The sequence below is a fragment of the Haliotis cracherodii genome, unplaced genomic scaffold, assembly GCF_022045235.1.
Source record: "Haliotis cracherodii isolate W230 unplaced genomic scaffold, xgHalCrac1.p SCAF_5, whole genome shotgun sequence".
Taxonomy (NCBI): Eukaryota; Metazoa; Mollusca; class Gastropoda; order Lepetellida; family Haliotidae; genus Haliotis; species Haliotis cracherodii.
This window is the reverse complement of record NW_027266308.1, coordinates 40,798,156-40,825,922: the sequence shown is the minus strand read 5'-3', so window position 1 is coordinate 40,825,922 and position 27,767 is coordinate 40,798,156. Positions and strand designations below refer to the sequence as shown.

The window sequence follows — 27,767 nt, the reverse complement described above, 5'->3', positions numbered from 1 at the left end:
ATAAAGTGAGCTGTGAAAGGTATCTGGAGATGAGAAGGTACTCCAAAAATATTAGTTTTATTAAGTAATTACATTACAATTTATTGCGGGTTTTAACACACATACATATATATATATATATATATATATACATACATACATACATACATACATACATACATACATACATACATACATACATACATACATACATACATACATACATACATACATACATACATACATATACATAATACATACATACATACACACATACATACATAAATACATAATACATACATACATACATACATACATACATACATACATACATACATACATATACAAAAAGGCCTTAATACTAATGTAGGCCATTAGTTCGAATCCCAGATTCGCTCTGAATAATGATCCTTGTCCTTTTAGCTTCGATACTATCTACCAAATCACCGGGCCTGCCCATCTGGTCCACTATGATACCTCATACGACCAGTCCGGGTTCGATTCCGACATGGGTACAATGTGTGAAGCCCATTTCTGGTGTCCCCCGCCGTGATATTGCTGGAATATTGCTTAAAGCGGCGTAAAACCATACTCACTCACTCATACGAACAGTATAGGTTGTTGAGGCCCCATTCTAACCCGGAATCCCAGTGGGTCTCCTTTAACGGAGACACTGTTCAAAGTGTCAGTAAACCCACACCATTCACTCACTCATTCAATACTGTAAACAACATGTCAGTTTGTCAACAGCTTTTTGGACTAGGACCATGTCCTGCTCTCGCAGAGATATCTTGCTTGTTTCCGTGTGAAAATAGTAATGGCATTTGATTTAATTGTTACGAAAATCAAACATTATACAACACAATCAATAAGCACTTAAATGATCATTAGCCAACACATTTATCTCTCAATATGAAACGATCACATAAACTTCCGTCTCTTTACTACTCATGATTCTGTTTTCATGCTTTGGGTATACTTAGGGGGTTTGAAATGCGAAAAAAGGTTTGACTCATTTATTTATTGCTTCTAATGGTATGTATTAAAACCATTTTTCATTCGTCATTTATTTTAAATGTATTATTACTATCCGAGCTTGAAATTGTGTAAGATAAATTTCGTTTTTTAAAATGAAAAAAAAAGGAAATTGGTGATTTCGTTTGACAATCTCTGGAAATGCAGCACAACCGTTTTAGGGCCGAGGCTGAATTCTTGAAAACATCCTTTGAACACGTTATAAAATAAAGGCAACAAAGACCTTTCTACGACTATATTGCCTAGTTATTAAAGGACAAGTGACAGACAAATGTTGAAAAAATAACATGCAAAACATTTCGTTAAAACATCATCAACGCGGCATAGGTGCTATGCCTGCATGTGCTTTATGTTTACTGTAGTAGCAAGTATATTAATGTGTATGTATATGCATACAGTAAAGAAGGAGAAAGGGATATACCTAAAAACACGACTGCATGAACTATGGACACACAGATGTCACAGTCGTAATCATCATTGTGTCTCTGAAGAGAACAGATGGACGTGGGGAAAGTTTGCTAAAACGACGCTGACAGTTTCAATGTTACAATGAAAGCCCAAATGGTGCACGATTTGACACACTGAAGTGGATAAATATCTACATTGTAACAGATTGTTCTGCTTCATAAGGCATATTGATGTTGGTATACTGAATGCACGTACTCCAAGATATGACAAATTGAACTGGATAAACTTGTACATTGTAACACGGTATACTCCTCGTTATAGCATATCCATGCAAGATATGACAAATTGAACTAGATATACATCTACATTGTAACACGGTATATTGCTCGTTAAAGCATGTCCATGCAAGATATGACACATTGAACTAGATAAACTTGTACATTGTAACACGGTATATTCCTCGTTATAGCATATCCATGCAAGATATGACACACTGAACTAGATAAACATCTACATTGTTATACGGTATATTGCTCGTTATAGCATATCCATGCAAGATATGGCACATTGAACTGGATAAACATCTACATTGTAACACGGTATATTCCTCGTTATAGCATATCCATGCAAGATATGACACACTGAACTAGATAAACATCTACATTGTTATACGGTATATTGCTCGTTATGACATATCCATGCAAGATATGGCACATTGAACTGGATAAACATCTACATTGTAACATGGTACATTGCTCGTTATAGCATATCCATGCACGATATGACAGACTGAACTGGATAAACATCTACATTGTAACACGGTATATTGCTCGTTATAGCATATCCATGCAAGATATGACACATTGAACTAGATAAACATGTACATTGTAACACGGTATATTGCTCGTTATAGCATATCCATGCAAGATATGACACATTGAACTGGATACACATCTACATTGTAACACGGTATATTGCTCGTTATAGCATATCCATGCAAGATATGGCACATTGAACTGGATACACATCTACATTGTAACACGGTATATTGCTCGTTGTAGCATATCCATGCAAGATATGGCACATTGAACTGGATACACATCTACATTGTAACACGGTACACTGCTCGTTATAGCATATCCATGCACGATATGGCACATTGAACTGGATACACATCTACATTGTAACACGGTATATTGCTCGTTATAACATATCCATGCACGATATGACATATTGAACTGGATACACATCTACATTGTAACACGGTATATTGCTCGTTATAACATATCCATGCACGATATGGCACATTGAACTGGATACACATCTACATTGTTACACGGTATATTTCTCGTTATAGCATATCCATGGAAGATATGACACGCTGAACTGGATAAACATCTACATTGTCACAAACGATAGTGCTTATGTGCCGTATTAACGTGGACATTTTTTTTGTAATTGTGTAAAGTGCAATATAGGACTTTATAAAGTAGAGTACTAGCCTTTTTCTTCATAGCTGACATTCGCTACCGACATGAATGAAAAGGCAATGTTTATGTTTAACAGATTTCAAAGAAAGGTTGGACTGTATGACATCCCATGGTGCCTTACCCCCTACAGACTTGCGAGTGAGTAACTATGGTTTTACGCCGCTTTTAGCAATATTCCTGCAATATCACGGCGGGGACACCAGAAATGGGCTTCACACATTGTGCCTATGTAGGGAATCGAACCCGGGTCTTCGACGTGACGAGCGAACGCTTTAACAACTGGGCTACCCGACCACACCTACAAACTTGTGTCTAACACAGGAGTAATTGATATGTATCAGGCTAAATTAAATCCGGATATGCATAATAGACATAAATATATCAGAACGCTTTGAGTTAATCTGGAATCCTGTTATCAGACCTAACAATGTTCAGATACTTATAACCCGTGAAGATCCGGGTTAGAATTGGTTTGCAGAAACCCAGTGCCTGCTTATCGTACGAGGCGACTAACTGGATCGAGTGGTCAGGCTCGCTGACTTGGTTGACCCATTTATCTGATCGATGCTCATGATGTCAGTCAATGTAATGTCTGGTCCAGATTCGATTATTTACAGACCACCCTCATATAACTTGGTGTTTATATCAACTGCCATCAGTAAGATTATCATACTTTACGCTTCTTTGGCGTGAGTGAGTGAGTGAGTGAGTGAGTGAGTTGGGTTTGACGCCGTTGGCACTAATATTCAGTTTTATATCGGGGGTGTCAGCTTATTGTCGGAAGTAGAGCCAGAGGTAACACAGGCACCAAGCCTTTACAAGCTTGGGCCTTGTGCTGACAAATCAAACTTCATGATCAGGGTGAATATGGAATTCGAACTCAAAATCAAAGGATTCTGACACACTTAACCATGCAGAACCCATTGCGGTGTTTTGATGATTGGGCCACCCGTGACACTAAACAGAAAGATTTTTTTACCATGTATGTGTTCAACCAGACACTCGAAGCATCAAAGTGGCGTAATGTTAGTCGTGCAGGGAGTGTCCCATTAGAGGCGTGATTCCATTCTAACATTGAGTTAAATGTACTCATCTTTTATTTAATACTGCCAATAGACAATCCACTTGTGTTTGAAGTCCCAGCGTGTGTTATAACAACACGTACTAGTAACTGGCACATTTCGAAAGCTCTCTAAATTAGCTGAACAGATTTGAATCATTTTTATTCCGTATTCGGTCGATAAAAACCCACACCATTCCACTGAAAAACACATCATCAAGCTTTTTGCAAATGGGCTGATGTATGTTTAAGTGTAATGTGAGCTGAACGGCAATTATTAACGTACCACATAGATCAGTCTGTCATCGATCGAGGTATGGTCGGACCATCGTAAGCCACAGAGTGTATTATTGATCGACTGCCCTACTGCGCACATGCATATAGGTGAAATGCAATCACCAATGTTAAAATGCTAAACCTGCGAGCTCTTAATGACCTCCAATTATTGTGCTGAACACTCGTCATTATTCCCGTGGCTTGACAATTGGCGATTACGTCGTGTTTGTAGACCACCGAGTCTTTTCTGCATTCAAACTACGTAATACTGAAAAATAGTAATACCATCAATATGGTGTGATTGGAAAGGTGTTAACTGATCGTTGTATCGCGACCCATTTATCAGAACCTATAGAAAGTCAGGACGATAATGAATACATCTATGTCTCCGTATCAATTAGAAATTCATTTTTACGGTTCATGCAAATTCCCAGTTACATCAGTTACACGCTCATCAGTTACACACTCATCAGTTGCACACACATCAGTTACACACACATCAGTTATACACACATCAGTTGCACACACATCAGTTGCATAAACGTCAGTTGTACACAACTCAGTTGCATATAAATCAGTTACACACACATCAGTTACACACTCATCAGTTATACACAAATCAGTTACACACATCAGTTACACACATATCAGTTACACACATCAGTTACACACACATCAGTTATACACAAATCAGTAACACACATCAGTTACACACTCATCAGTTAGACACACATCAGTTACACATATCAGTAATAAACACATCAGTTAAACACATCAGTTATAATCACATCAGTTACCAAACATCAGTTACAATCACATCAGCTACACACATCAGTTGCACACACATCAGTTACACACATGTCAGTTACAATCACATCAGTTACACACATCAGCTACACACACATAAGTGTAAATAAAATATATCAATCTCTTGTAACAGCACATGCCTACATGGAAATATTAGACGCACGCACACACACACACACGCACACACACACACGCGCACGCACGCAAGCACGCACGCACGCACGCACACACACACACACCAGCCTTATTGTGCAGCAAGCCTGCCTTCTGATCTGGAGTAAAGTGTATTTTTTTAGTCTCTCTTACAGACCCTGATACAAATATATATCAAATACAGCCCATGCAAGTCTATAATGTTTGGCAAGTCTAGATCATTGCAGTATCAGAAAATGAAGTCACAGGGCTCCTTTTTATTATATTTTTATTAAGATAACTGAACAACTTTTTTTATGTACGATATGTTCATTTCAGAGACTAGATGTTAGTCTATGTATTTTTTGTACAAACTGATTTGAATATTTCTATGGGAATGTTAACACGAGAAATGCACAAGGCAATCACGATAGAAAGATAAGATATGTGCTACATGTGTGTACTCTTTAACATATTCGAGTTAGTAGGACAGACAATCTGCCACTTTCTCTTCAAGATAATCGCTTCCACTTACACTTTAGAAAAGAAGATCAAGGATATTTAGATTTTTTGTATCAATTCACGTTTCCGTCAAACCAGTAGTCTACAAGTAATTACAATACTAATGAAATGAGTCTTTGAAAGGCATTTAGAGGTGATACACATGAGGGAGAAAATTTAGGGATGTCAACTTCTTTATTATGAGGAACACAACATTTCGGTATATATACTTACTCCTGAATCAGGTGAACGCGCTGATTCACCTGATGAAGGAGCAAATATATACTCCGAAACGTTGTATTCCTCATAATAAAGACGTTGACGTCCATAACGTCTCTTCCCTAAGAAGGAAACAATCTAACACTAGGTGTTCTTGAAGTGGGTAAGCACGTCTTGCTCTAATGGTAGCACCCGCCATTCGCCCAATTTTATTAAAACGGAAGTGAATAAACAAATACATAATACCCGGTGATGTGGTTTATGTTTTCTTTCTCATTACATTTAGTCAAGTTGCTGTAGTCTATTTTCCATAGGGTTTGACAGTCTGCATAACACTATATAACACTATCAGCTGGCAGCTGGTGCAGGGTGGCGACCTCTCATCCCTCAAGGTATAATGATATGTAATCAGTAATCGTGTGTGTTGTTATCTGAGACAAGGTTAGAGTTAGTGGGAGTTAGATTCACTAATTGTATGCATGACCATCTCTCTCTCCCTCTCTCTCTCTCCCTCTCTCTCGTTCACTCTCTCTCTCCCACTCTCTCTCTATCGCTCTTGTTCACTCTATCTCTCTCACTCTCTCTATCTATCGCTCTCGTTCACTCTATCTCTCTCTCATTCTTTCTCTCTCTCTATCGCTCTCGTTCACTCTATCTCTCTCTATCTCACTCTCTTTCACTCTCTCTATCTCTCTCGCTCTCGTTCACTCTCTCTCTCGTTCACTCTCTCTCTCTCTTTCTCTCTCTATCTCTCTTTCACTCTCTCTATCTCACTCTCTTTCACTCTCTCTCTCCCTTTCTCAAACAATTGTTTGATAATACGCCTCAGTCCTTCACAGATATACATTTCGTGGTGTATGCAGCGACCGCAACAGTATCCTGTACCCTAAAAAGATCCCAGTGATACTGACACTTTCATTTATCCAAAGCTCTATGTACTCAAAGGACAGAACAAGTGGTTTGGGAAATCTTCGCACAACTTGAGCTGGTAGCCTTGATATTTTAGCTTCACATGCCATGAGACGCGCTCTTGAAGACAGGGCCCGCAGTTCACAGGGCTTACAGTTTCCAGAATGTGGGTTTAAAGCCTCTAAAGTGAACCTCGACAGCTGTAAAAACCATCATCGTGTCCTGTTATAACCGTTTTCTCACAAATCCTGTCACATGACATACTTTCTGAAAAATATTGCAAGAATTCATAGGAACAATCCTGAGTTATTATGACTTTTGAGTAAGTTTCATGTTTGGTTTCAACCCGCTTACTATAATCTTGCCATGAAGGTAAACCAGTTGATCTATGTGTTTGATTACTGTGAGAGCAGAACAGGACTGGTATCGGTATTTTTTCCCATGAGAGTAAGTGAGGCAGGTTTCAGACCTTTTCCAGCTTAATTAGGTCGGTCTGTTGGTAATTTAGGCTGGGCAGAACAAAGCAGTGGTTGATAGCATGAACAAAGCCAACACCGTCGGGGTACGATGACACACAAACCAGGAAGGTAACATATTGAGACCACCCGATCCCAATTGCACTCTGATCTGACAACATACTTATGGGCCGGTGGATGCTGCGTTATATGACCGGGCGTTCCATGGGTTTAAAGTTTACCTGTGGATGTGTGTTGTTTTACGCCGCAGTCCAGCTATGTCACGGCGGGCTGTGAAGAGTAACTGTTGAGTCTGGGCCAGGTAAACCACTGGTTGACAGCATGATCAACGTCCCACGAGTTACGCAATCAAATTTGATTCGCGGAACACATGTTTGTTTTTGTCAACAAATCTTGATTGTGTATAATCTTCGTGCGACTCACCTATCAAAGTTCTAGGTCTAGGGACAGTCGGTTGGGTTTCCGTGACCCCGTTTACATGGGACCCGTGAAGATCTGGGGTAGGATCGGTCTTCAGCAACCCATGCTTTCCGTAAAAGGCGAGTATGCTTGTTGTAAGAGGCGACGTTGCTTGTCGTAAGAGGCGACTAACGGGATCGGATGGTCAGGCTCGCTGACTTGGTTGATGCATGTCATCGATGCCAATTGCGTGGATCGATGCTGATGATGTCAATCACTGGATTGTCACGTCAGACTCGATTATTTACAGACCGCCGTCATATATCTGGTATATTGCTGGGTGCGGCGTTAAACAACAAACAAACAAACAAACAAACAAACCGTTTACCCGGAATACTGCTCGATAGCATTATTTCTAATCATCATCATTATTATTATCATCATCACCATCGAGCTATTCGTACAGTAGCATATTTCTGATTTCATCGTATGGTGCAAATTATGTGTATTTGTTGTGATTAATGTAAAATATTAATGTGGTAACTAATATACCTTTTACTGACCTTTTCACGAAAAATATAATTTGCAATAACATCAAAAAGAAAAGCTACACAAAACCCCGACAAAATCCCTTCCTTATCATTAGAAATTTTCTGCTAATATCAGAGTTCATTGTACGATTCAGACTTTGTCATAAACACGTGTTTATGAATCACTATCAAATAGTGATGATACCAGATGTTCGCGATGAGGTGAGCGTGTCCTGCGCCACGTAAGAATCAGCGACTCCTATCGTGCTGCTGAAACAAATCAGCCCATTAAGTGTCGAACACGTGTTGTTACAAAATCCCGACAATACACACATATACTGGTTTGCTCACTTTGTTGATGACACCTCTGATATGTCTGTTACACACTTGCCATAGACTTGCACAACTTTCAAAGGCAATAATTGTGAATTTAAATCATAATTTCTAGATTATGTAAGTAATAAGAACAAGTTGTCCTTATAAGAGACTGAAGTACTGTCCACATATCTAGACTTGTCTAGAAGGATAAAATTACTACATATCCATGACTTTTCTTTCAGTACAGCCTCGGAGCAAGGCTACCTTTGGCAGTACCACTTACGTTATAGCGCGTATCGTACTCCTGTTATAAGTACACATATGTTGCCATAGTAACATCAAGCTGAATACTGGCCATGTTCAAACTGCATTCTATTTAAACGCACGACATAATTTATTTTACAAATAAAATCAACATAATTTCCACAATCAAAAGAAATCTCTTAATTGAGTCTTGAAGTTAGTTAAAATCACGAAGCATGCATCTTTAACAAACTAACAATAAAGGCGGGAAAATAATCATCAGAAAATATTATCATAAGACATTTCCGCCAAAAGTAGAGTCCATTGTTCCATTCCGACTTTATCATGACCATGTGTTTATGAATCACCATCAAACAGTGATGATACCAGCTGTTCGCGATGAGGTGAGCGTATCCTGCCCTACCGGTGGTAACCATTACAAACACATGCAAAGGCAAGTCAAATATTCACCACACATACACGGGAACATGTAGTACAAGTGAAAATAGTGAACCGCTGCTAAATATACTTGTTAAATGTTTCCGATGTAGCCGTCAACAATAAACTAGTCTGTAGGAACAAAGGAATTGAAATGATCGAAACGTAATCTGCCCGGTGCAGATGGTCTCACAACACACATGACGTTAGGGGGAGCTAACACTAGTATATATCCCTGGCAAGTAACATAACCCATGGCCAAGTGCGTCTGTAATCAATATCAGCGTAATTCATGTAGGTATTGGCATATGCAATAATGTGGAGGAATATTGTACATATGCGTCGTTTTCCGTCTATTTCAGACCCAGTTTCCACAGGAGCATGTGTGTGCCAGCCATTCATGGCTTGTCTGGAATGATTTATTGCCATACTCAATGTCCACATATGTGACACTGTTTAGAAGTAAATGTATTGAATCCAGTGTTGAAAGTTTTGTATCCCATTTCAGACAAGAAATTCGTTAAAGTTTTGTTTGCTGTTAAACGCCGCATTCAGCAATATACCAGCCAAATGGCGGCGGTCTGTAAATAATCGCGTCTGGACCAGAGAATCCAGTGAGTGATATCAATGAGCATCGATCTACATAATTGGGATACAATGACATGTATCAACCAAGTAAGCGAGCTTGACCACCTGATCCCGTTAGTCTCCCCTTGCGACAAGCATAGTCGCCTATCACGGCAAGCAAGGGTTGCCGAAGACCTATTCTCTAGCTGGTTCTTCACGGGTATCGTTAAAGTATTCCTTCGTCTCGTGATATTTCACTAAACAATCACATGTGTCTTTTTCATATCTTTGTAGGAGATGTCATAACACTTTTATTCCGTTAGTAAATATACGATAAAATTTGGCAATTACTTTCTATACACCCTTATTGTAATAAGTTCAGACCAATCAGTAATCTCTCGAGCCGTGAAGATTCGGGGTAGGATCGATCTTCAGCAACCCATGCTTGCCGTAAAAGGCAACTATGCTTGTTGTAAGAGGCGACTAACGGGATCGGGTGGTCAGGCTCGCTGACTTCGTTGATGCATATCATCGATCCCAATTGCGTGGATTGATGCTGATGATGTCAATCACTAGATTATCTGGCACAGACTCGATTATTTACAGACCGCCGTCATACAGCTTGAATATTGCTGAGTGCGGCGTTAAACAACATACCAACGAACTAATTCATGTTTGAACTGCGGCGTGGTATCTCAGTGGGCTACCACTATAAAGTCGGCATCAGTCCGGTCAGGTACACACACACAAACACACACACACACACACACACACACACACACACCTTTGTGGTATCAAGTGTACATCCTGATCGGTTGTTAGTCACCTACGTGAGGTCCTCTGTACATCCTCATCCGTCGTTAGTAACCTCCGTGAGGTCCTATGTACATCCTCATCCTTCGTTAGTAACCTACGTGGTGTCCTGTGTATATCATTATCCGTCATTAGTAACCTACGTGAGGTCCTCTGTACATCCTTATCCGTCGTTAGTCACCTGCGTGGTATCCTCTGTACATCCTTATCCGTCGTTAGTAACCTACGTGGTGTCCTGTGTACATCCTTATCCGTCGTTAGTCACCTACGTGGTATCCTCTGTACATCCTTATCTATCTTTAGTAACCTCCATGGTGTCCTGTGTACATCCTTACCCGTCGTTAGTAACCTACGTGGTGTCCTGTGTACATCCTTATCCGTCGTCTGTCACCTCCGTGGTGTCTTGTGTACATCCTTATCCGTCGTTAGTAACCTACGTGAAGTCCTCTGTACATCCTTATCCGTCGTTAGTAACCTACGTGAGGTCCTCTGTACATCCTTATCCGTCGTTAGTAACCTCCGTGAGGTCCTCTGTACATCCTTATCCGTCGTTAGTAACCTACGTGAGGTCCTCTGTACATCCTTATCCGTCGTTAGTAACCTACGTGAGGTCCTCTGTACATTCTTATCCGTCGTTAGTAACCTACGTGAGGTCCTCTGTACATCCTTATCCGTCGTTAGTAACCTACGTGGTGTCCTGTGTACATCCTTATCCGTCGTTAGTAACCTACGTGAGGTCCTCTGTACATCCTTATCCGTCGTTAGTAACCTACGTGAGGTCCTCTGTACATTCTTACCCGTCGTTAGTAACCTACGTGGTGTCCTATGTACATCCTTATCCTTCGTTAGTAACCTACGTGAGGTCCTCTGTACATCCTTATCCGTCGTTAGTAACCTACGTGAGGTCCTATGTACATCCTTATCCGTCGTTAGTAACCTCCGTGAGGTCCTCTGTACATCCTCATCCGTCGTTAGTAACCTACGTGAGGTCCTCTGTACATCCTTATCCGTCGTTAGTAACCTACGTGAGGTCCTCTGTACATCCTTATCCGTCGTTAGTAACCTACGTGAGGTCCTCTGTACATTCTTACCCGTCGTTAGTAACCTACGTGAGGTCCTCTGTACATCCTTATCCGTCGTTAGTAACCTACGTGAGGTCCTCTGTACATTCTTACCCGTCGTTAGTAACCTACGTGAGGTCCTCTGTACATCCTTATCCGTCGTTAGTAACCTACGTGGTGTCCTGTGTACATCCTTATCCGTCGTTAGTAACCTACGTGAGGTCCTCTGTACATCCTTATCCGTCGTTAGTAACCTACGTGAGGTCCTCTGTACATTCTTACCCGTCGTTAGTAACCTACGTGGTGTCCTATGTACATCCTTATCCTTCGTTAGTAACCTACGTGAGGTCCTCTGTACATCCTTATCCGTCGTTAGTAACCTACGTGAGGTCCTATGTACACCCTTATCCGTCGTTAGTAACCTACGTGGTGTCCTCTGTACATCCTTATCCGTCGTTAGTAACCTACGTGGTGTCCTCTGTACATCCTTATCCGTCGTTCGGTAGACACCTCTGTGGTGTCATGTGTACATCCTTAACTGTCTTTCTCCATTTACGTCCTTGTCTGAAGTTCGTCACTGACGGTTTGTCCTGTGCACATCCTTATCCGTCGTTTGTAATTTAAATGATGTGTACATCCTTATCCGTCGTTTGTTTCTTAGATGCTGTGTATATCATTATCTGTCGTTCATAATGTCCTGTCACGTGTCACTATCTTCATAGGCACATAATCTAAGCCTTGGTTTGAAGTTCATTGTCGTAAAAACAAGTATCTGTCAAAGTTTTAAATTGGATAATCTTGAAAGCATTTCTGAAAAGCAATTGTCACAGTTCTCTTAGTCATTGATTTGCCACCAAGGCATCAAACACGAGACTGCGGTTTATATGGAGAAAACGTATGACCTCAACTCCATGATACTACAAGTGATTACTTCAGAGGGAATCAAAGCTCCTTTAAGCCCTATCACAGACATCATAGGGAGTCATCAAGTGGGCAGGCAGTTTTTGTAAATAACACAAAAGATCGATGATGACACAGATTATTTATTTAAGCTTATTTCATAGCAAACAAACATGATAACAGTACAAAGCCTGTTCCGTGACGTGGCAATTATGACAAATCAGTGTCATAATTCTGATAAATTTACTTTCTGATAAAAGGCACTTTCCTTGTCTGCGGACATGTTGCCCCGACCACATCTATCTACACTTGTCAAATCTACAAGTGTTTTCTACAACGAAGATTATCTCAAAAATATATCTCGTTCAAAAAAGCACTTTGGCAAAAATTCCAAGGCACTGCCATTTCAAATCATTTTTTGGTGCTAATGTCAACTTCAACAGCTGTTTTCTGAGACATTAAGCGACAACTTAACAGCGAGAGTTTGCAGCCGCGACAAAACATCTTCCAAAACGTCGTCTGCTTGAAGTAACCAGACTCACAAATCAGGACGCCATCTTGAAAAAGCATGAAGCGTGAACACGAGAGAAAATTAAGCCCTTTTACACTCAACAGTAGGAGCTAGAACCAGCCTAGTACCAACCGCTTTTTTGAGTGTATCACGTTGACATGATCGGGCAGTTTCAGTATTGATTAACAAAACGACACAACGCTCAAACGGGCCAGCCATTTAAACACATGAGTCCATGTTAATCAACACAGGACAGAAGAAAATATTTCAACGTTCAAGCAAAACGCACTCTCCAGTAAATTGATGAGGAATTACACAAACATAAAATATTGCTCTTATTGTTTTAGAGTTCAGAGGGCCAGACCCTACACTTCAAATTTCCTAATGGCAACCCCTGTACGAGACCGGCTCGTACATTGGCGTTGATTAAGAAATTTGATGTTTCGAGTTAATCCCTAAAGATCCAAATTTGAAACGTGCAAGGTGCTTTTCCCACTACACGAGACCAGCTTATGTTCATGGGAACTACACCCTACCCTCTTTCTGTGACAAAGATATTGTCCCTCTCGGAATGCCATCCTTAGACAAAGTTTATCTTCTACACAAAAATAGCATGCATGGGAACTAAACGACATGGCTACGAATCAAAAACACAGGAATGCGAAAACAGTTGATGAAGTTGACCTAAACAGAGGAGCTCATGTACACTGGATTGGAAATACCTAATCTCATGGGAAAGTTGATAAATAACCTTTGCCTCTATAGAAGATAAATGACTGTATAGTAATCAATAATGTGATTGTTGTCGTCCCGCGACGTATCAACACGTTGGTGACTGGGTCTGGGTTAATGTGTAATGAGAATGGAGATGTGTTATAACATTATATCAGTTGTCGATTACGATATAATGCAGCGCGTACATCTAAAAACATCCAGGTAATTAGTTGTGGCTCTTATATCAAACGGGTAAATGTATAATGTACATTCAAGTAAATAATACGATATGGGCATGACATGAGATGAATACAATGTGATTATAAAGGTAATTAACAAAATAATCAATGACCTGCAATGATTATTAACCACTGACCTGCAGGGCATATTGACCGACCAGCAGTTTGTGTATAAAACATGACAGGTGACAGATAACCGGTACAAACAATAACAATATACCAAGTAAAATGCTAACAAAGTGAGTACCATCGTGCATTCAATGCAGTGATGCTTCGTTTGTAACTAGTAACAAATACAATCTTCCCAACAAAACCAAATCTCTACTAACAGTAGTCTTCAAAAATGCAAACTCAAGTCAGTGCACTAAATCATCGATTTTTTCACAGGGCTGTTTTTAGACGTATTGTCTCAAGTTACTCAAGTCCATCTAGACTAGCACGTAGAAGTCCAGTGCTTCAAGCACTCAGCACATTGCCTGGCCTGCAGGGGGAGCATGAAGTAAGGCTGCTCAGCAGCGCCAAATCAACACGATACTGTCCAGCAGCGACATATTCAGGGTCCATATATGTTGGCATGGCAACAAGGCCCGTCCAGCGGGATGTAACAATTATATATGGCTGACCAGCAGCGACACCTCAAATGGACAACTGTCCAAGCGGGGTGTTGTTGACATGGCAATATGCCATACACTAAATAACAGTTGTAAGTCAAGCTTACACACTTGGCCTACTGGGTTTCTTCAGATAGAGCAATGGCGCCTGAAGAAGAAAACAAAGACAATCATGAGTATTTTGTTCCTTTCACAAGCAACACAGATTAACATAAAACTTGGACATTATTATTACTATAAATGATTAAAAATAGTAAGAAGATGAGCATCATGATTATTATTGGTATTAATATAATTTAATCAAATCAAACTCCGCAATGATACTTACCATTATTAGGAGCCAGGGATGTCAGCAGTTTCTGGATTTGAAAGAAATCCTCCTCTTCGTAGGACCCACATGGTTTTGGGGTGCTGAGAGGCAGATATTCGTCCTTGACGGTCACAGACAGAGTCATCTCCAAGGGGGTAGATGCCAGCTCCTCGAGAAGCTCCTCCTCCTCTGACAATTCACATGACGTCATTGAAAAAGGAGACATACTTTGTGAAGCTGGGCTGTTGGAGCATTCAACTTTGATGACTGGGGGGGAATCCTCTTCTTTGACCAGAGCCTGCTGCTCAAAGAAGGTCCCTGCTGAGTCGACCAACATCTGGGCGTCAATATATGGACTGTTTTCCCCATTGAAGTGGTTGAAGAATTCCTCTAGCTCCGTTGCGTCGATTAGGGGAAGGTTTTTCTTGGGTTTAACAGGGCTGCTGTCAACCTTCTTTGACACTTCATGACATGGAAGGTTGACCTTTGCATCTTCCGGACACTGTGGGATGGGTTTAGAAACGTCAAAATCCCAAAAGAAAGACTCAACTTCAAATGGATCGATGACTGGAAGTTCTTTCCTCTTTTTGGTTGGTGTTGGGGGAAGAGGTTCAGATTTTATCTTGTGCCCACCGCAGTTGGCAAGTTGTTTAAGTTCCTCAATGATAGTCTTGGGACTCAGCCGTGTTGACTTAGATGGAGTGATTACATCAACCTTGAAGACCTTGCTGTTTGGATCGGGCGAGGAGGCTGGGGATGGATCTGGTGTCAGATACGATTCTGGCAGGGCACTGACATCAGGTACAACTTGTTCCTGTAGCATAGAGCCTGGGCTGAGTGAACTTGGTTCCATCAAGATGTTTTTCTTTTGCTGGAGAGCCACTGCAGAGAAAACGCTGTTGCTCTGAGGCATAACCTGTGTATGCTCAGCCCATCCGCCCTGAGCGACAGAGAGTGCTGGGAATGAATCACGGAAATTATCCAAGTTGGGAATCATGAAACTACTTGAACCGAAATCGAAACCTTGACCAGAGAGTTTGTCATCATTCCCACTAGGAGAGAGTCTTGGAACCTTAGCTGCTGGTTTGCAGGGTCCCTTGATCTTTCTCTTCAGCATCTCCTTCAATCGCTCAGTCTGACCAGATCCACCGTTTTTCAGCTGATCACCTCGCCTCAGTCTTGGGTCGATGTAAGGCATAAAAGGTCCAGTCTGGCAGCCACTCTGAGAAGGGTAAACAGGTCCAGCCTGTGTTGCCCTCATTCTGGTTGTGGCCTGGAAGCCAGAACTGGGTTGCAGCCACCTGGTGTCCTGTTCTTGAACCATAGTGGGACAAGGCACTGTTTGTTGCCAAGGTTCACCGCGTGGGGGGTAGAACTGGAACATCTGACTCTGCAGTTTGAATTGGTACGCCTCTTGCTCACTGAAATGAAATCATTGAAAATCATAAAAGACTGGCATACATAGCATATGATGTTCAACTCACAAAACCTTCTAGCTTAACAAGATAAATTATTGCTGAAGCAATGCCAATCAACTTAACTAATCAAAAGCTAATCATATGTAAAAATCTGGTAATAAATCATCATTACTAACCCGTGAGGCCACAAGCTGGAGGTGTAATTGAGGTCTATTAGAAAGATAACTGTACGCACCTGATAACCTGGTTGACGCACACGATGACTGGGTCATCGCTGTTGGAAACAGATGCCTGCTTAATATGCATGACAACGTTCACCCAGAAGATGGAATTATCGGCCCTGATCATTCTCACAATCATCATGCATCCCATCTCGTGATTGGAGCGGATCACTGAAAAAAAGAATGCAAAATGATAATTTTCTTTCCAATTTCCGTTTCGTGTAAATAACAGTAACCGAATGAGCCATAGTTTGATTCGCTTGATCGTATTTATAGAAATAGAAACAGCTGGAAAACGGAGCACAGTGCAATGCTGGGTCCACTTACACTGCACATGTTTATCTCTGGCCTCCTGCAGGTCCTCGGGATGAAGAAGACTGTACCAAGATCGACGGAACAGTTCGCCATTGCTGTAGCCAAGATGGTACTCGGCCCTGAAAGCATAAGATATATATTTACTGGAGCGCTACAGGAGTCGTGCTGCGTTTGTTGTTTGTTTAACACCGCATTCAGCAATATTCCCTCTACATGGCGGCGGTCAATAAATAATCGAGTCTGGACCAGACAATCACAGGAGTCATGTTTGCATACCTGTTTCTTAGAGCTCATGTCCAAAATTACCATCTATCAAAGCCAATGATATTGACTGGATATGTTTAGATCATTCAAACAGATGAAGAATCAAGTATCTAATTAATGGAACTTAAGTGATCACGGATTAGTAATTCTTCAAGACGGCACATGAGTCCAACCTAGATTATCAGACGCATGACGAAATAGTTCATGTAGGCTGTCGAAATTGAATTATCAACAAAGTCTGGCACGTCTGAATGTGAACTTATGTATCTGTGTCACAGAACCTGAACCTGCGAGCTGTCACATGAACAACGAAAATCGATCATTAGGCTGATTGTCAGCTAGGGCAAGTCGACAATGGAGTTCCGTGTAGAACACTTACGTGTGTGAAACTTCCAAGAAGCTGAGATCGAGCTGATGGACTGTCTTGAAGACCATTGTGTTGTTTTGGATAAGATTTTCTTTTAAGTCGGGAGTGATGAGTGGTGTGCATGTCCCCATGAATACCACCTGTTGCTCACTGCTAGACTCCGGGCCGGGGTGGGATACAAAATGACCCTTCACATACATCACCTGGAAAAGGAAAAATAGAAACTTTCAGGTCATGGTTGGTAAAAGAAGAAAAAAATGTAGTCATCATTTAAATCCAAAATATAACTGATATAACTATTTCTATGAAATATTTGGTTGGCAAATTGGTGTGTATGTGTTGTGGGACAATTATTTATCAACTAAACATATTGGTGTGTTTGCTTTATTTCTGCATCAACACATCACCATCAAGCCTTCTGAGTAGACAGGCAGTATTTCATCAACGAACTTTTTCACAGACAACACTAACACGTTACACATGCACAACTGCTCATGTGACCGCTATTACATAAACACTCCCTTCTCTGCTGAGCGGTTAAACAAGAAGCCTGCGTCTCAAGTTGACATCATATCGTTTATATAGAGATGCTTAGTTATCGCTTCTCGGAGGATAAAGTTACTCCTGAGGCCATGGCTGCATAAAAGCCAGCATCTTGACATATATAAAATCCATCAATCCAAACTATAAAGTGGGGAGAAGTAAAGTCCCGTCTTAGTTTAGTTATACTCGATCACTCTGACAAGGGCGATATAGATAGCACGCCTAAGGCTAAAGGACCAGCTCCATCTAACCACGACGGAACAGGCTGTTACCAAGCTGACATGGATTGGATCCCCACGTTTTCAGCGTCAGCATTATATATGTAACAGTTAACCTACTGTATGCGGGATCGCTGATAATAACATGTGCACACATTGATATGTACTAAGTAAATATAGTGGAGCAACGCCTCTAACTTATATATTACTTCACAGAATCAACAAAAGATATTGCCCAGAGGCACATATCAATGTATTTATTCATTTTGATTCTATACGTTGTGCAATACACTGTCGTCTATCTTTTTAAGTTTTACTTTATTTATTTAGTTTACCCTGTATGACCCATCCAGGTGATGGCTGACTAAGTGTTGCTTGTCAACACTATTTCCTTTTCTACATCGTAGTGTTGTGAAGCGATTGCTCATACGAGATATGACACATAAAATATTGCTTCCGCCAGGAAAGCAGCGCTGCGCTTGACAATGGCTTAAATTGTTTCCCTCTTCGAAGAATGGCCATAAATCATAGTCTCGATGTCAAGTAGAGCATGACATGGCAGTATTATGTCCCCTCAAACTAAAACTCATATTTAGATTTCAAATGACGCAGGCACTTTGAATAAATATAACGTTTTTATATCGTATGTGTGTCACAAGCGACTTAGTGCGTCAGTTTAGAAAAATGGGCGATGATTCTCCCTTGTGCCAGACTATCAAGAAGTTGTTCGTTGTTATGACGTCAGTGTAGCCATGGTAACATACCGAGTTTCATTTATCACCGACACTTAGGTCAAACTTTAGTACAGACATATACATTTAGCAATTATATATGCGAAATCCAAGAGGCTTTATGTTTTGTAGACTTCCAAATGGGTAGACAATTTCATGAGAAACTGACATGAGAAAATTTTCACTTGAAACTCAAACGAAAAACAAGTATATATCAAGTTGCGCTAGTTTCGAGACAAACGATATTGAACATACAATTAACAAGAAAAAGACAACTTGCATAATTTTACCATAAACTGAATTAACAGTACACAATTAGAGCGTATTAACCAAACTATGAAACAGAAATGTTATTCAGCAACAAGTTACACATTTCAGTGTTTCTATAACCCACCATAATTAAAAGAAATACTGCTATAAAGGGTGAAATAAAGAGAACCCAAGTAACATACATGTATCGAGATACAAGTTCTGAGATTTCCCTGACTCTACATGTAAATGCCCATGTAAAAAATAAAGTATTGTACCGTATTCTCTAATAAGCGCCCACGGCGATATTTGCTAATATATTGGTCAGTGAAAAATCCCAATTAGCATCTCTTCCAATTGATCAATGTACACAAGACATATTTTTAGTGTATGATACGCACTCATGTGTTATGGGCACCCTATATCATAGGCAATTAAATTCTTGAAAAATATATCTGTCGTGTCTAATACGAACAGACTTTTCTTTTGTATTATTTCAGGCTGTCAGCATAAACCACGAAATTTATGATCTTTTAATTCTTTTTTTACCAAAATTTTATTAAAATGAGAGCCCCCTATTTCTATTTTTGAGAGCGCCCTGGGCGGTTATTATGTCGAATACTGTATGTATTTTTCGGGATGGTGAGTTTCTTTCGCAAGACTCTTTATTTCCTTCTAACATAACTGTAGCCTATTGTCAATGGAAACTGGAGCAATTACGCTGCCACATTTATTACGGCAGTGAATAATATGTATGACTTGTATATGAGATGTTGATGAAGGCAGGTGTCAGTATCCCCTGTTGTGAACTACGTCAAAAGGCTGTGAGTGTGCCTATAGTCGTCTTCAGTCCGTCATACTGATCGACATGTCAGGGCTGTCGTTATGTATTGCAGTGCGCGACCCCTTTCTTCTTCTCACTTACTTGTAATCAATACATCAATGTCATTAGACTGACACAAATTATGATAGATATTGTCTTACAGCATTAACAGATAGCCTTGTCCGATATCAAACAGAGGCTCACTTTGATTGTCAGTTTTATAGGTGAAGTGCTGACTCGTCTTGTTTAAAACAAAATTTGAGTATTATTCATGTGATTTGATTTATCAGAATAAATTAATCGTGCTGAAGTATTATTTCATAATACGTTTCCTGTGCAGTTTGAGCGTTTCTTACACTGAACTTTCACATGACCTTTGTTTCGGATTCCTAAGTAAACACGGTGGTGTGGGGAAAATGTGGCCTGTTGCGGAATGTTATCCTACCGAAAAGCAAATACCATGAAATCTGACACGTTGAATTCCGCATGACAGACTTTGAAATATGTTGCTCCCAATTATTCTGGTTACTGGAGTAGAACGAAAGTCTGCTTTACGTTTCAACACATACACATCTCATTTCTCATGAGCGGCAATCCATACATGCAAGCTAGGGATGTCTATCATCCACAAGCCGGATTCATTCAGGACGATTTCGTCGATCACAGTAACCTATCTCATGCAATGTATTTGTGTAAGTACATTAGATCTACTAACTGCAAACCCAAAAGTCTAAACTTTACTGAATGAAGTATCATAACCTTCGAACCACCCTTTTCACACACACACGCACGCACGCACGCACGCACGCACGCACGCACGCACGCACGCGCTATTGCCGAAACTGCTCAAAGACACACACGCGCGCGCTATTGCCGAAACTGCCTCAAAGAAACTTCACTCTCACACTAAACATTTTCCTCGTTTCGTGGACATCGATCCCAAAGGAACACGGCTCCTCATCCAATCTTTCCCCCACGAAACATTAACCTTAATATACAGGCTGTGAAATTTGTAGTTCCCCTATTTAACATTTCTATTGTCACCGAGAAAAAGAGACATTCTTTTCAAGTAAAACAAGATTCACCCAAAAGAATATATATATGAACTATCGGAAATATAAATATAAACAATACGACTCTCACATATGTGAATCTAATATTAGATCTATTACGACAGATAAAATATTTGATCCAGAAATATTAGAAACAAAGACACTCCATGAAGTTCATTCAAAATGCTCTCCAAAAGAAGGGACTAAAGCTCACCTTCACATCCCCGAATCCAGCCTGGCGTTTAAGACTCCTGGACATATTCATGCGACAGAAGAAGGCCACGTCCCGCGTGTCCCTCTCGCCGTCTGTCCCTGCCTGTAGAAGTTGGGCCTGTACCGTCCCGTGGTCACGCTTGTCCACAATATCATACAAACTGTCCCCCTGGGTCTTCATATCAACCTGGAAGGTAAAAGAGGTTCAACTGATTCATACTGACTGAGGTAAATATCACAATCTTTTGTTAAACATAACTGTTCTCATACAGGTTATTTCTTGATGTTTGGTTGTTGTTTTCTTAATCATCTCTTTCCCTGACTTTACTTTTGAAAAACTGTACGTTTTGATAATATGGATCAATGTGACTTATATATTTTACGAGGATCACTAATACTGACAACGTATGTTTACAGTAACTATCGGTAACTGTACTAATTTGATACTCACCATTGAATGACCCAGATAGTCTGTCACATTTTCTGAGATATAAATCAGTTTTCCTTCCCTGGTTGCGATCAACAAAAAGCCAGTCAGAGCCTGGAAGGAAATAAGTATTTTGAAAATATTTTCCTTGTTTCTGTTGTGATCCCTATAACGTGTATGCTGTATGCTGTGATATTATAAACACAAGACAAAAATCTAAATACAAATGCATCCATAATATGATTTATTACTGTGAACATTTAGGTATAAGCTGTAAAACAGTGCAGACAGTTTTTTTATGTCCGCCTTTTAAGTGCACATGTGCATTTGATAAAGCTAACTCCAGCATATATTTGAGTCAGAGTTTGGTATATATAGATAGTTTACATCACCAACCGAATTTCACGTACAATGCCTAACACCAAGCAAGGTTTCCTTCTCTGACTACAATGCTTGTGTTAATGGAAAGCAGAGGGGGCGTTTTCAAAATACAGCTCTACCTCAGGAACAGGGACACGTTGTGTGCAGGTTTTATCGCATTAAACTTCGACCTCCTAGATTGGTGGGTTTATCTAGCTACGTGGAAAAGGTCATATACAATTGCTTGCATATGTCGGTTCGCTGTTGGCCTATCTTTAAAGCAAAGAGATTATGGTCCCACTTTTATGAGATTCCCTACATGTGTTTGTTGTTATCTACTGGTCCTTGTTGAGTTCTGGAGCGCACGGGATCCACATTTTGGTAACTCACTGATGTGATGACATTTGACTTTTCCACTCCCCAAATAAGGTCATCCCTAGCCAGCAACAATGTTTGCCCTTGCTATCAGTATGACACTACTGACACAAAGGGGTCGATTAATATTATCTCGCAGTTGTTAAAAGATCAGATGTTTCACATTTTATAACTTGATACTTCTGACAGATCTATAATAATACAATGTTTAAATTTATGTTACATTTAATTAGAATATACTAAAATTGCCGACTGTATTTTAAGATTTGCTTTAAGAGAAATGTCAACCAGGCCCAGGTAAAAAAGTGAGTTCAATATTATATGAAATGGAAAAAATTATATTTGAGGCGTTAATATAGCATTCACATTGCATAAAACCACAATGTATGTCCCAATGAGCCATAGCTAAAGAGAAAATCAATATCTTTCATACGTTCGTACTGCAGGAAATCGACACTTGTAGATATCAGGCGATCTAGGTATTGATGCGTCATCGCGCCACAATGTGTATGTCGATAAATACATAAATACCCCGCAAGCTCGTCAATCGACCCTATTTTGCGTATGAAGACCAGTATCTATCTAACTAGAAAAATCAATACTTTTACCAGGAAGATATGGCTCGGTAGGGGAAATTCACAAGGTTTCCACACTTAAACATCGATAAAATTTCTTCACGCAGGTAAATTAGAATGGCATTCACACAGGTGTCATACTTCAACCAAACATGAGTTCATAGTGCCGAAAACGAAATTCAAATATTCAGTTAGATTGCAGTTTTAAAAAATGCATTAAAACGTCATTTGAATTTATAATGTTATAAGTTGATAGTATAATACACTAATATTTGTTTAGATGTAAATAAGGGGAGAGTTGCCAAACTGAAATTTCAACGATTTCATTAAGCTGGTGAGTGGCAAAAAAAAGGGTAATTAAAAGGTTATGTCGACGTGTCAGATGGCAGTAATGACGTCACGGTGTCTAAGGTCCTCCTCGTAGCCACCCCTGGCATCTGCTTTTATTGCTCACTTGTGAAAAATTCCGACAAGAAATTAAAACCGTGGCCGTATACCTAAGCCACTAACCTGATACTCACATGACGTCAAATATCTAAGAATAGAACATACACATCTAGTCAAAGTCAATGGACAACTTTGGCTCCAAAAAGAGATCTAAACCCACGTAACTACGCGATTAATTGATCAACATCAAATGTCCCTTCGTATTGTGATATTTAATAAGCGAATAACTCGGAAATGGATCGGGCACAGACCGACCGATTTCTGAAAGCGGGGTCTGTTGCCGCCCGCCAAACCGGTCGAGTATAAATAGCGGTATTACTAAGCGCAACCTGGGATTGTTCGGGCCATGGACTCGCAGTGAGTGGCACAGCGAACGTAAATATAAGGTACATTGGCAAGGTTGTGTGAAATCCGGGGAGATGTGGAAAACAAAGGTCAAAACTTACCTGGAAAAAATCACATGATGGAACATTGAGGTTGTCTTTTCCAGACTGGCCACTGGATCGAAATACTGAAAGATGGAAATGAGTTCTCATGAAATAACACCTTCAAACATCATAATACGATGTCAAAATCCAAAGTCTGCCATTCATATAGTCTTAATTATTACTATCATGTTGTTTTTATCTTTCAATATAATTTCCAATCGTCGTTTATACATTACAGACTGTTACCAACACTCAGTTGAAATGAGTTGTCAAGACATGTCCGAACAGTGTTGTACGAAAACATACGTACAGGCTTTCGCAAAAGTTAAAAGATATATATACATTTTTAAAATAAATTCGAATGAAAATAATGTCATATAAATAAATTTCAAAATACTTTCGAAAATGAGTGGCATGTATGTCCATTTCGTAAACGTTCTGGCTTCAAAACAAAATATGTTTGTCCACTAAACTTACATTTATCAAGAACGTTGCATTTCCTAATATAAACGCAACTCAGGGACATGATTTGTAGTTGGGACAAGCGTTGACGGGCGGACTCGGCAAGGGGCAACAGGTCTCTCATGACGGCAATCTCAGCGTTAATCTGATCCCGCCGTTGTTTTGAAGCCCCTTTGTTGGATCTAAACAAAATTTTAAAAAACTATTAAACTATTTGTGATGACAATAGAGACTATCCAGATCGACTAAATCAGTGGAATATCACGCGATATGAAACAGCTCAGAACGTGGGAGTAAAACGTTTATAGCTTTTGAGCTGTTCGTTATGTCAACCTGAAAAAAAGATAAAGTTAATTTCAGGAGTGGTGCAAGTTAACCTCCTGGGATTGGACAAATACGTTGAGTTAAAAGGGTAGACTCACGTCGATAGTCAAAACAAACATCCCGTGTATATAGACAAATAGGTATCCAGCGCGTGTATCGACTATAAACCCGTGGGCGTGTGGTAGAGATGAAGGCTCCTCACTCGATACACACATTCACACAACGTAGAATCCCGCATCCCACACACCACAGCAACCAACACTTACCTATCGAGATCATAGAGAACCAGCTCTTCTACAGGACTTGGAGCCATTGTGTGTGTGTGTAAACTCTAAGACATTAAAAAATAAAAATCCTAGGAACTCGGCTTAAGACGGACCAGCCGTCTTTTCTCGCTCTACCTTCTCGTGAAGCCGGACAAGCTTTGAGCTCAGTGACATCATACCTGTCGATTTTAGTTCCTCGCTAGTCACGTGACGATTCTGATTGGCTGAGCCGTGTCGTCTGCCTGAATGGCGGACTCGCTTGCGTTAGCTGGCGAGTGGCCTTGACACGAGCAATTCCCTTTTACAGGCATTTGTGTGGCTTATAGTAAGTGTTTAGCGATGGATTCATTTCCGGGAGACAGGAACTTATAGACAACAGGCAAAATGAAAACAGTTTGTTGCTTCATCTGATGTTAGTGTAGGAGTTTAAGCTACACATTGTATATGAAACTTTCTTGTTTGTTTCATACTATATGTTTACATGACAGAACACTGCATTCGTGGCTAAAGCTTTATGAAATATTTCAGTTTGGGCATCCTCCTTAAAACATTCGAGCAGTATAATTCAGGCTTAAATTCACAACAACTATACAAACATAAACCACAAGCATATTTCGCCATCGACAAAAAAGACAAAAACAATTCGCCTACAATGCGTGCGGAATCAGTTTGATGTACAATTTGTCCGTAATGCGAGTCTTCTAATATGTATCAACCCACATCAACACGTGGATCATGATCAGAACTTATAAGCAGCATATGAAGACTATTAATGAAAAGTATTACAACATATGCTTCGTGTGCACCCCCATGTACATGTATACCCCTTGTAACAACTAGTTAATATTCCTGGGGCAGGCAAATAAGAATTCGTTCCAGAAGAAAAATGGAAAAATAACCATTTTGGCTCATATTTTAGCCCCAAAATGTGTTATTAATTGTTCGGTATCTCGATATAACCGCAAACTGTATGTCAAGAAGCAGTGGCCTAAAAGTATTCTCTCCCCCCCCCCCCCCCCCCCCCCCCCTGTGTATAGTAAACTGAGTATTTAATTTTGTTACAGGAAATCGCGAAATTAGACTTTCCATATTTATTAAAATACTTGTTTATTAATACTTCAATGCCTATCATTGCTGATGCATTTTGGACTGTGAACAATGACGCACTTCGCGATAACTGTCATAGTCGTTTGACCCTCTCAGCGTATCAGTATAGTATTCTATGAAAGTTAAAAACACGCATCCTGGTATCATAGTAACGTCCACGCACACAACATAGCGGAGACAAGGAAATATAAACTTCCACTCCATAGAACGACGAGTCTCATAAATCTGCCGAAACAGATTCCTTTGGGCATTAAAGGGCAAATGAAGGGAAATTATGTGAATGGATCGCTGAAAATCAGTGATGACACCGGGTGTTCATGAGATGGGTAACCATGTCCTACCCTACCGGTAGCACCCGTCACTCACATGATTTGCTTTAAATAGTCAGTGCTGGTTGCCTGATGCCTAAAATAATCTCATAGACAATTACTAATAGCAAGGATAGCACTATAAATTAGAATATGTTACATGTTTGAAATACATAAACAATTTGCTTCACACCCTGTGATCCTTGAGTATTTATGTTTATATATATATTTGGTTCATTGATATACATGTATTAGACAGTTTAAGTAAGTAAGTAAGTAAGTAAGTAAGTAAGTAAGTAAAAAATAAATACATTTGCTTTCTCCGATGCAGACAGAATCAGAATGGACGTACGGCTATGTAAACACGCTTTAACTTTATTTTACCTAAACTTTACTTCACAATTTGTCCATATACATGTAAAGCCGGTGACACTGTTTGTTTATTTATTTATTTACCGCCGCACTCAGCAATATTCCAGTTATATGACGGTGGTCTGTACATAGCCTGGATCAGACCATCCAGTGACTGATACCATGAGCATCGATCAAGTCATCGAGCCTGAGCACCCGATCTCGTAAGTCGCCCTTTACGTGAAACATAGGTTGCTTAGACCAATTCTAACCCTGATCTTCACAAGTCCGGTGAAACTTACAGCATATATAACAACATGGTCAAAAGGTACCACTTATACAACAGTATGTCCAAGCATGTTCTATGGCTTTCCTATGCAGTCCATGAAAGCGAACTATCGTGTGTTAAGTAGATTAGATGTAGCAACTATATTCGGGCACAGACATGTATTGTTTTATCAGGACACTGACATGTCCAGTGGGATTTATGTGCCGCCCTGCGAATGATACGTTTTTAATCATGACAGTTAGTGACATGGGCGTCAACTCCGTCGCCTTTCCTGTGTTGATAACACAGATTATGACCACTGACAACTGTGCAAGAGCCTTTATCAGAATGCAATCAAAATAACAACCTATCTTAAACAGACATGGCGATGTGTATGTCTTTCATGTAACATGACTTTAACAGTCAACACAGTATACTGACTCCGAGCCGACCCGTCCTTTTTTTAGCCCCTTAATGCCAAGCGCGAGACAAGGTAAAAAGTTTTAGGGTCATCTGAGACAATGAAGGTAGCCAGCTTTAAACACATAGTTTCTGGTGGCTTAAAATATCATAGGTTCTGTTGTTGTATAAGTTTGTTTTTGTGTGTGTTTTTTTTGGTTGGTTGTTTAACGCCGCACTCAGCAATATTCCAGCTATTTGTTGTAAAAGTAAAAGTATGAGATCACGTAAATAAATTCTAGTTTTCTGT

At 40.1% G+C, this 27,767-nt stretch overlaps 2 protein-coding genes across 2 annotated transcripts; both read right to left on the bottom strand.

Moving 5' to 3' along the window:
- Positions 1-10,987: 10,987 nt before the first annotated feature.
- Positions 10,988-14,173, bottom strand: LOC139443686 (tropomyosin-like). The gene is made up of 2 exons (XM_071224624.1): positions 14,163-14,173; positions 10,988-12,173 (listed from the first exon to the last, which is right to left on the bottom strand). The coding sequence occupies exons 1-2, from the start codon at positions 14,171-14,173 to the stop codon at positions 10,988-10,990; spliced, it is 1,197 nt and encodes a 398-aa protein (XP_071080725.1).
- On the bottom strand, positions 12,689-25,191 carry LOC139442553 (neuronal PAS domain-containing protein 4B-like). The gene is made up of 10 exons (XM_071223378.1): positions 25,025-25,191; positions 24,450-24,616; positions 23,991-24,055; positions 21,812-21,901; positions 21,362-21,547; positions 17,544-17,734; positions 16,913-17,019; positions 16,600-16,756; positions 14,965-16,367; positions 12,689-14,784 (listed from the first exon to the last, which is right to left on the bottom strand). The coding sequence occupies exons 1-10, from the start codon at positions 25,069-25,071 to the stop codon at positions 14,753-14,755; spliced, it is 2,445 nt and encodes an 814-aa protein (XP_071079479.1). The 5' UTR covers positions 25,072-25,191; the 3' UTR covers positions 12,689-14,752.
- Positions 25,192-27,767: the final 2,576 nt, after the last annotated feature.

What these genes read in the sequence shown, in the direction of transcription:
- LOC139442553 (XM_071223378.1), bottom strand. Translation starts at nt 25,071, where the DNA reads ATGGCTCCAAGTCCTGTAGAAGAGCTGGTTCTCTATGATCTCGATAG. An exon ending in ATGCAACGTTCTTGATAAAT is followed by an intron (nt 24,056 to 24,449) that starts GTAAGTTTAGTG and finishes TCCATCTTTCAG; the next exon opens with TATTTCGATCCAGTGGCCAG. An exon ending in CTGGATTCGGGGATGTGAAG is followed by an intron (nt 17,735 to 21,361) that starts GTGAGCTTTAGT and finishes TTCCTTTTCCAG; the next exon opens with GTGATGTATGTGAAGGGTCA.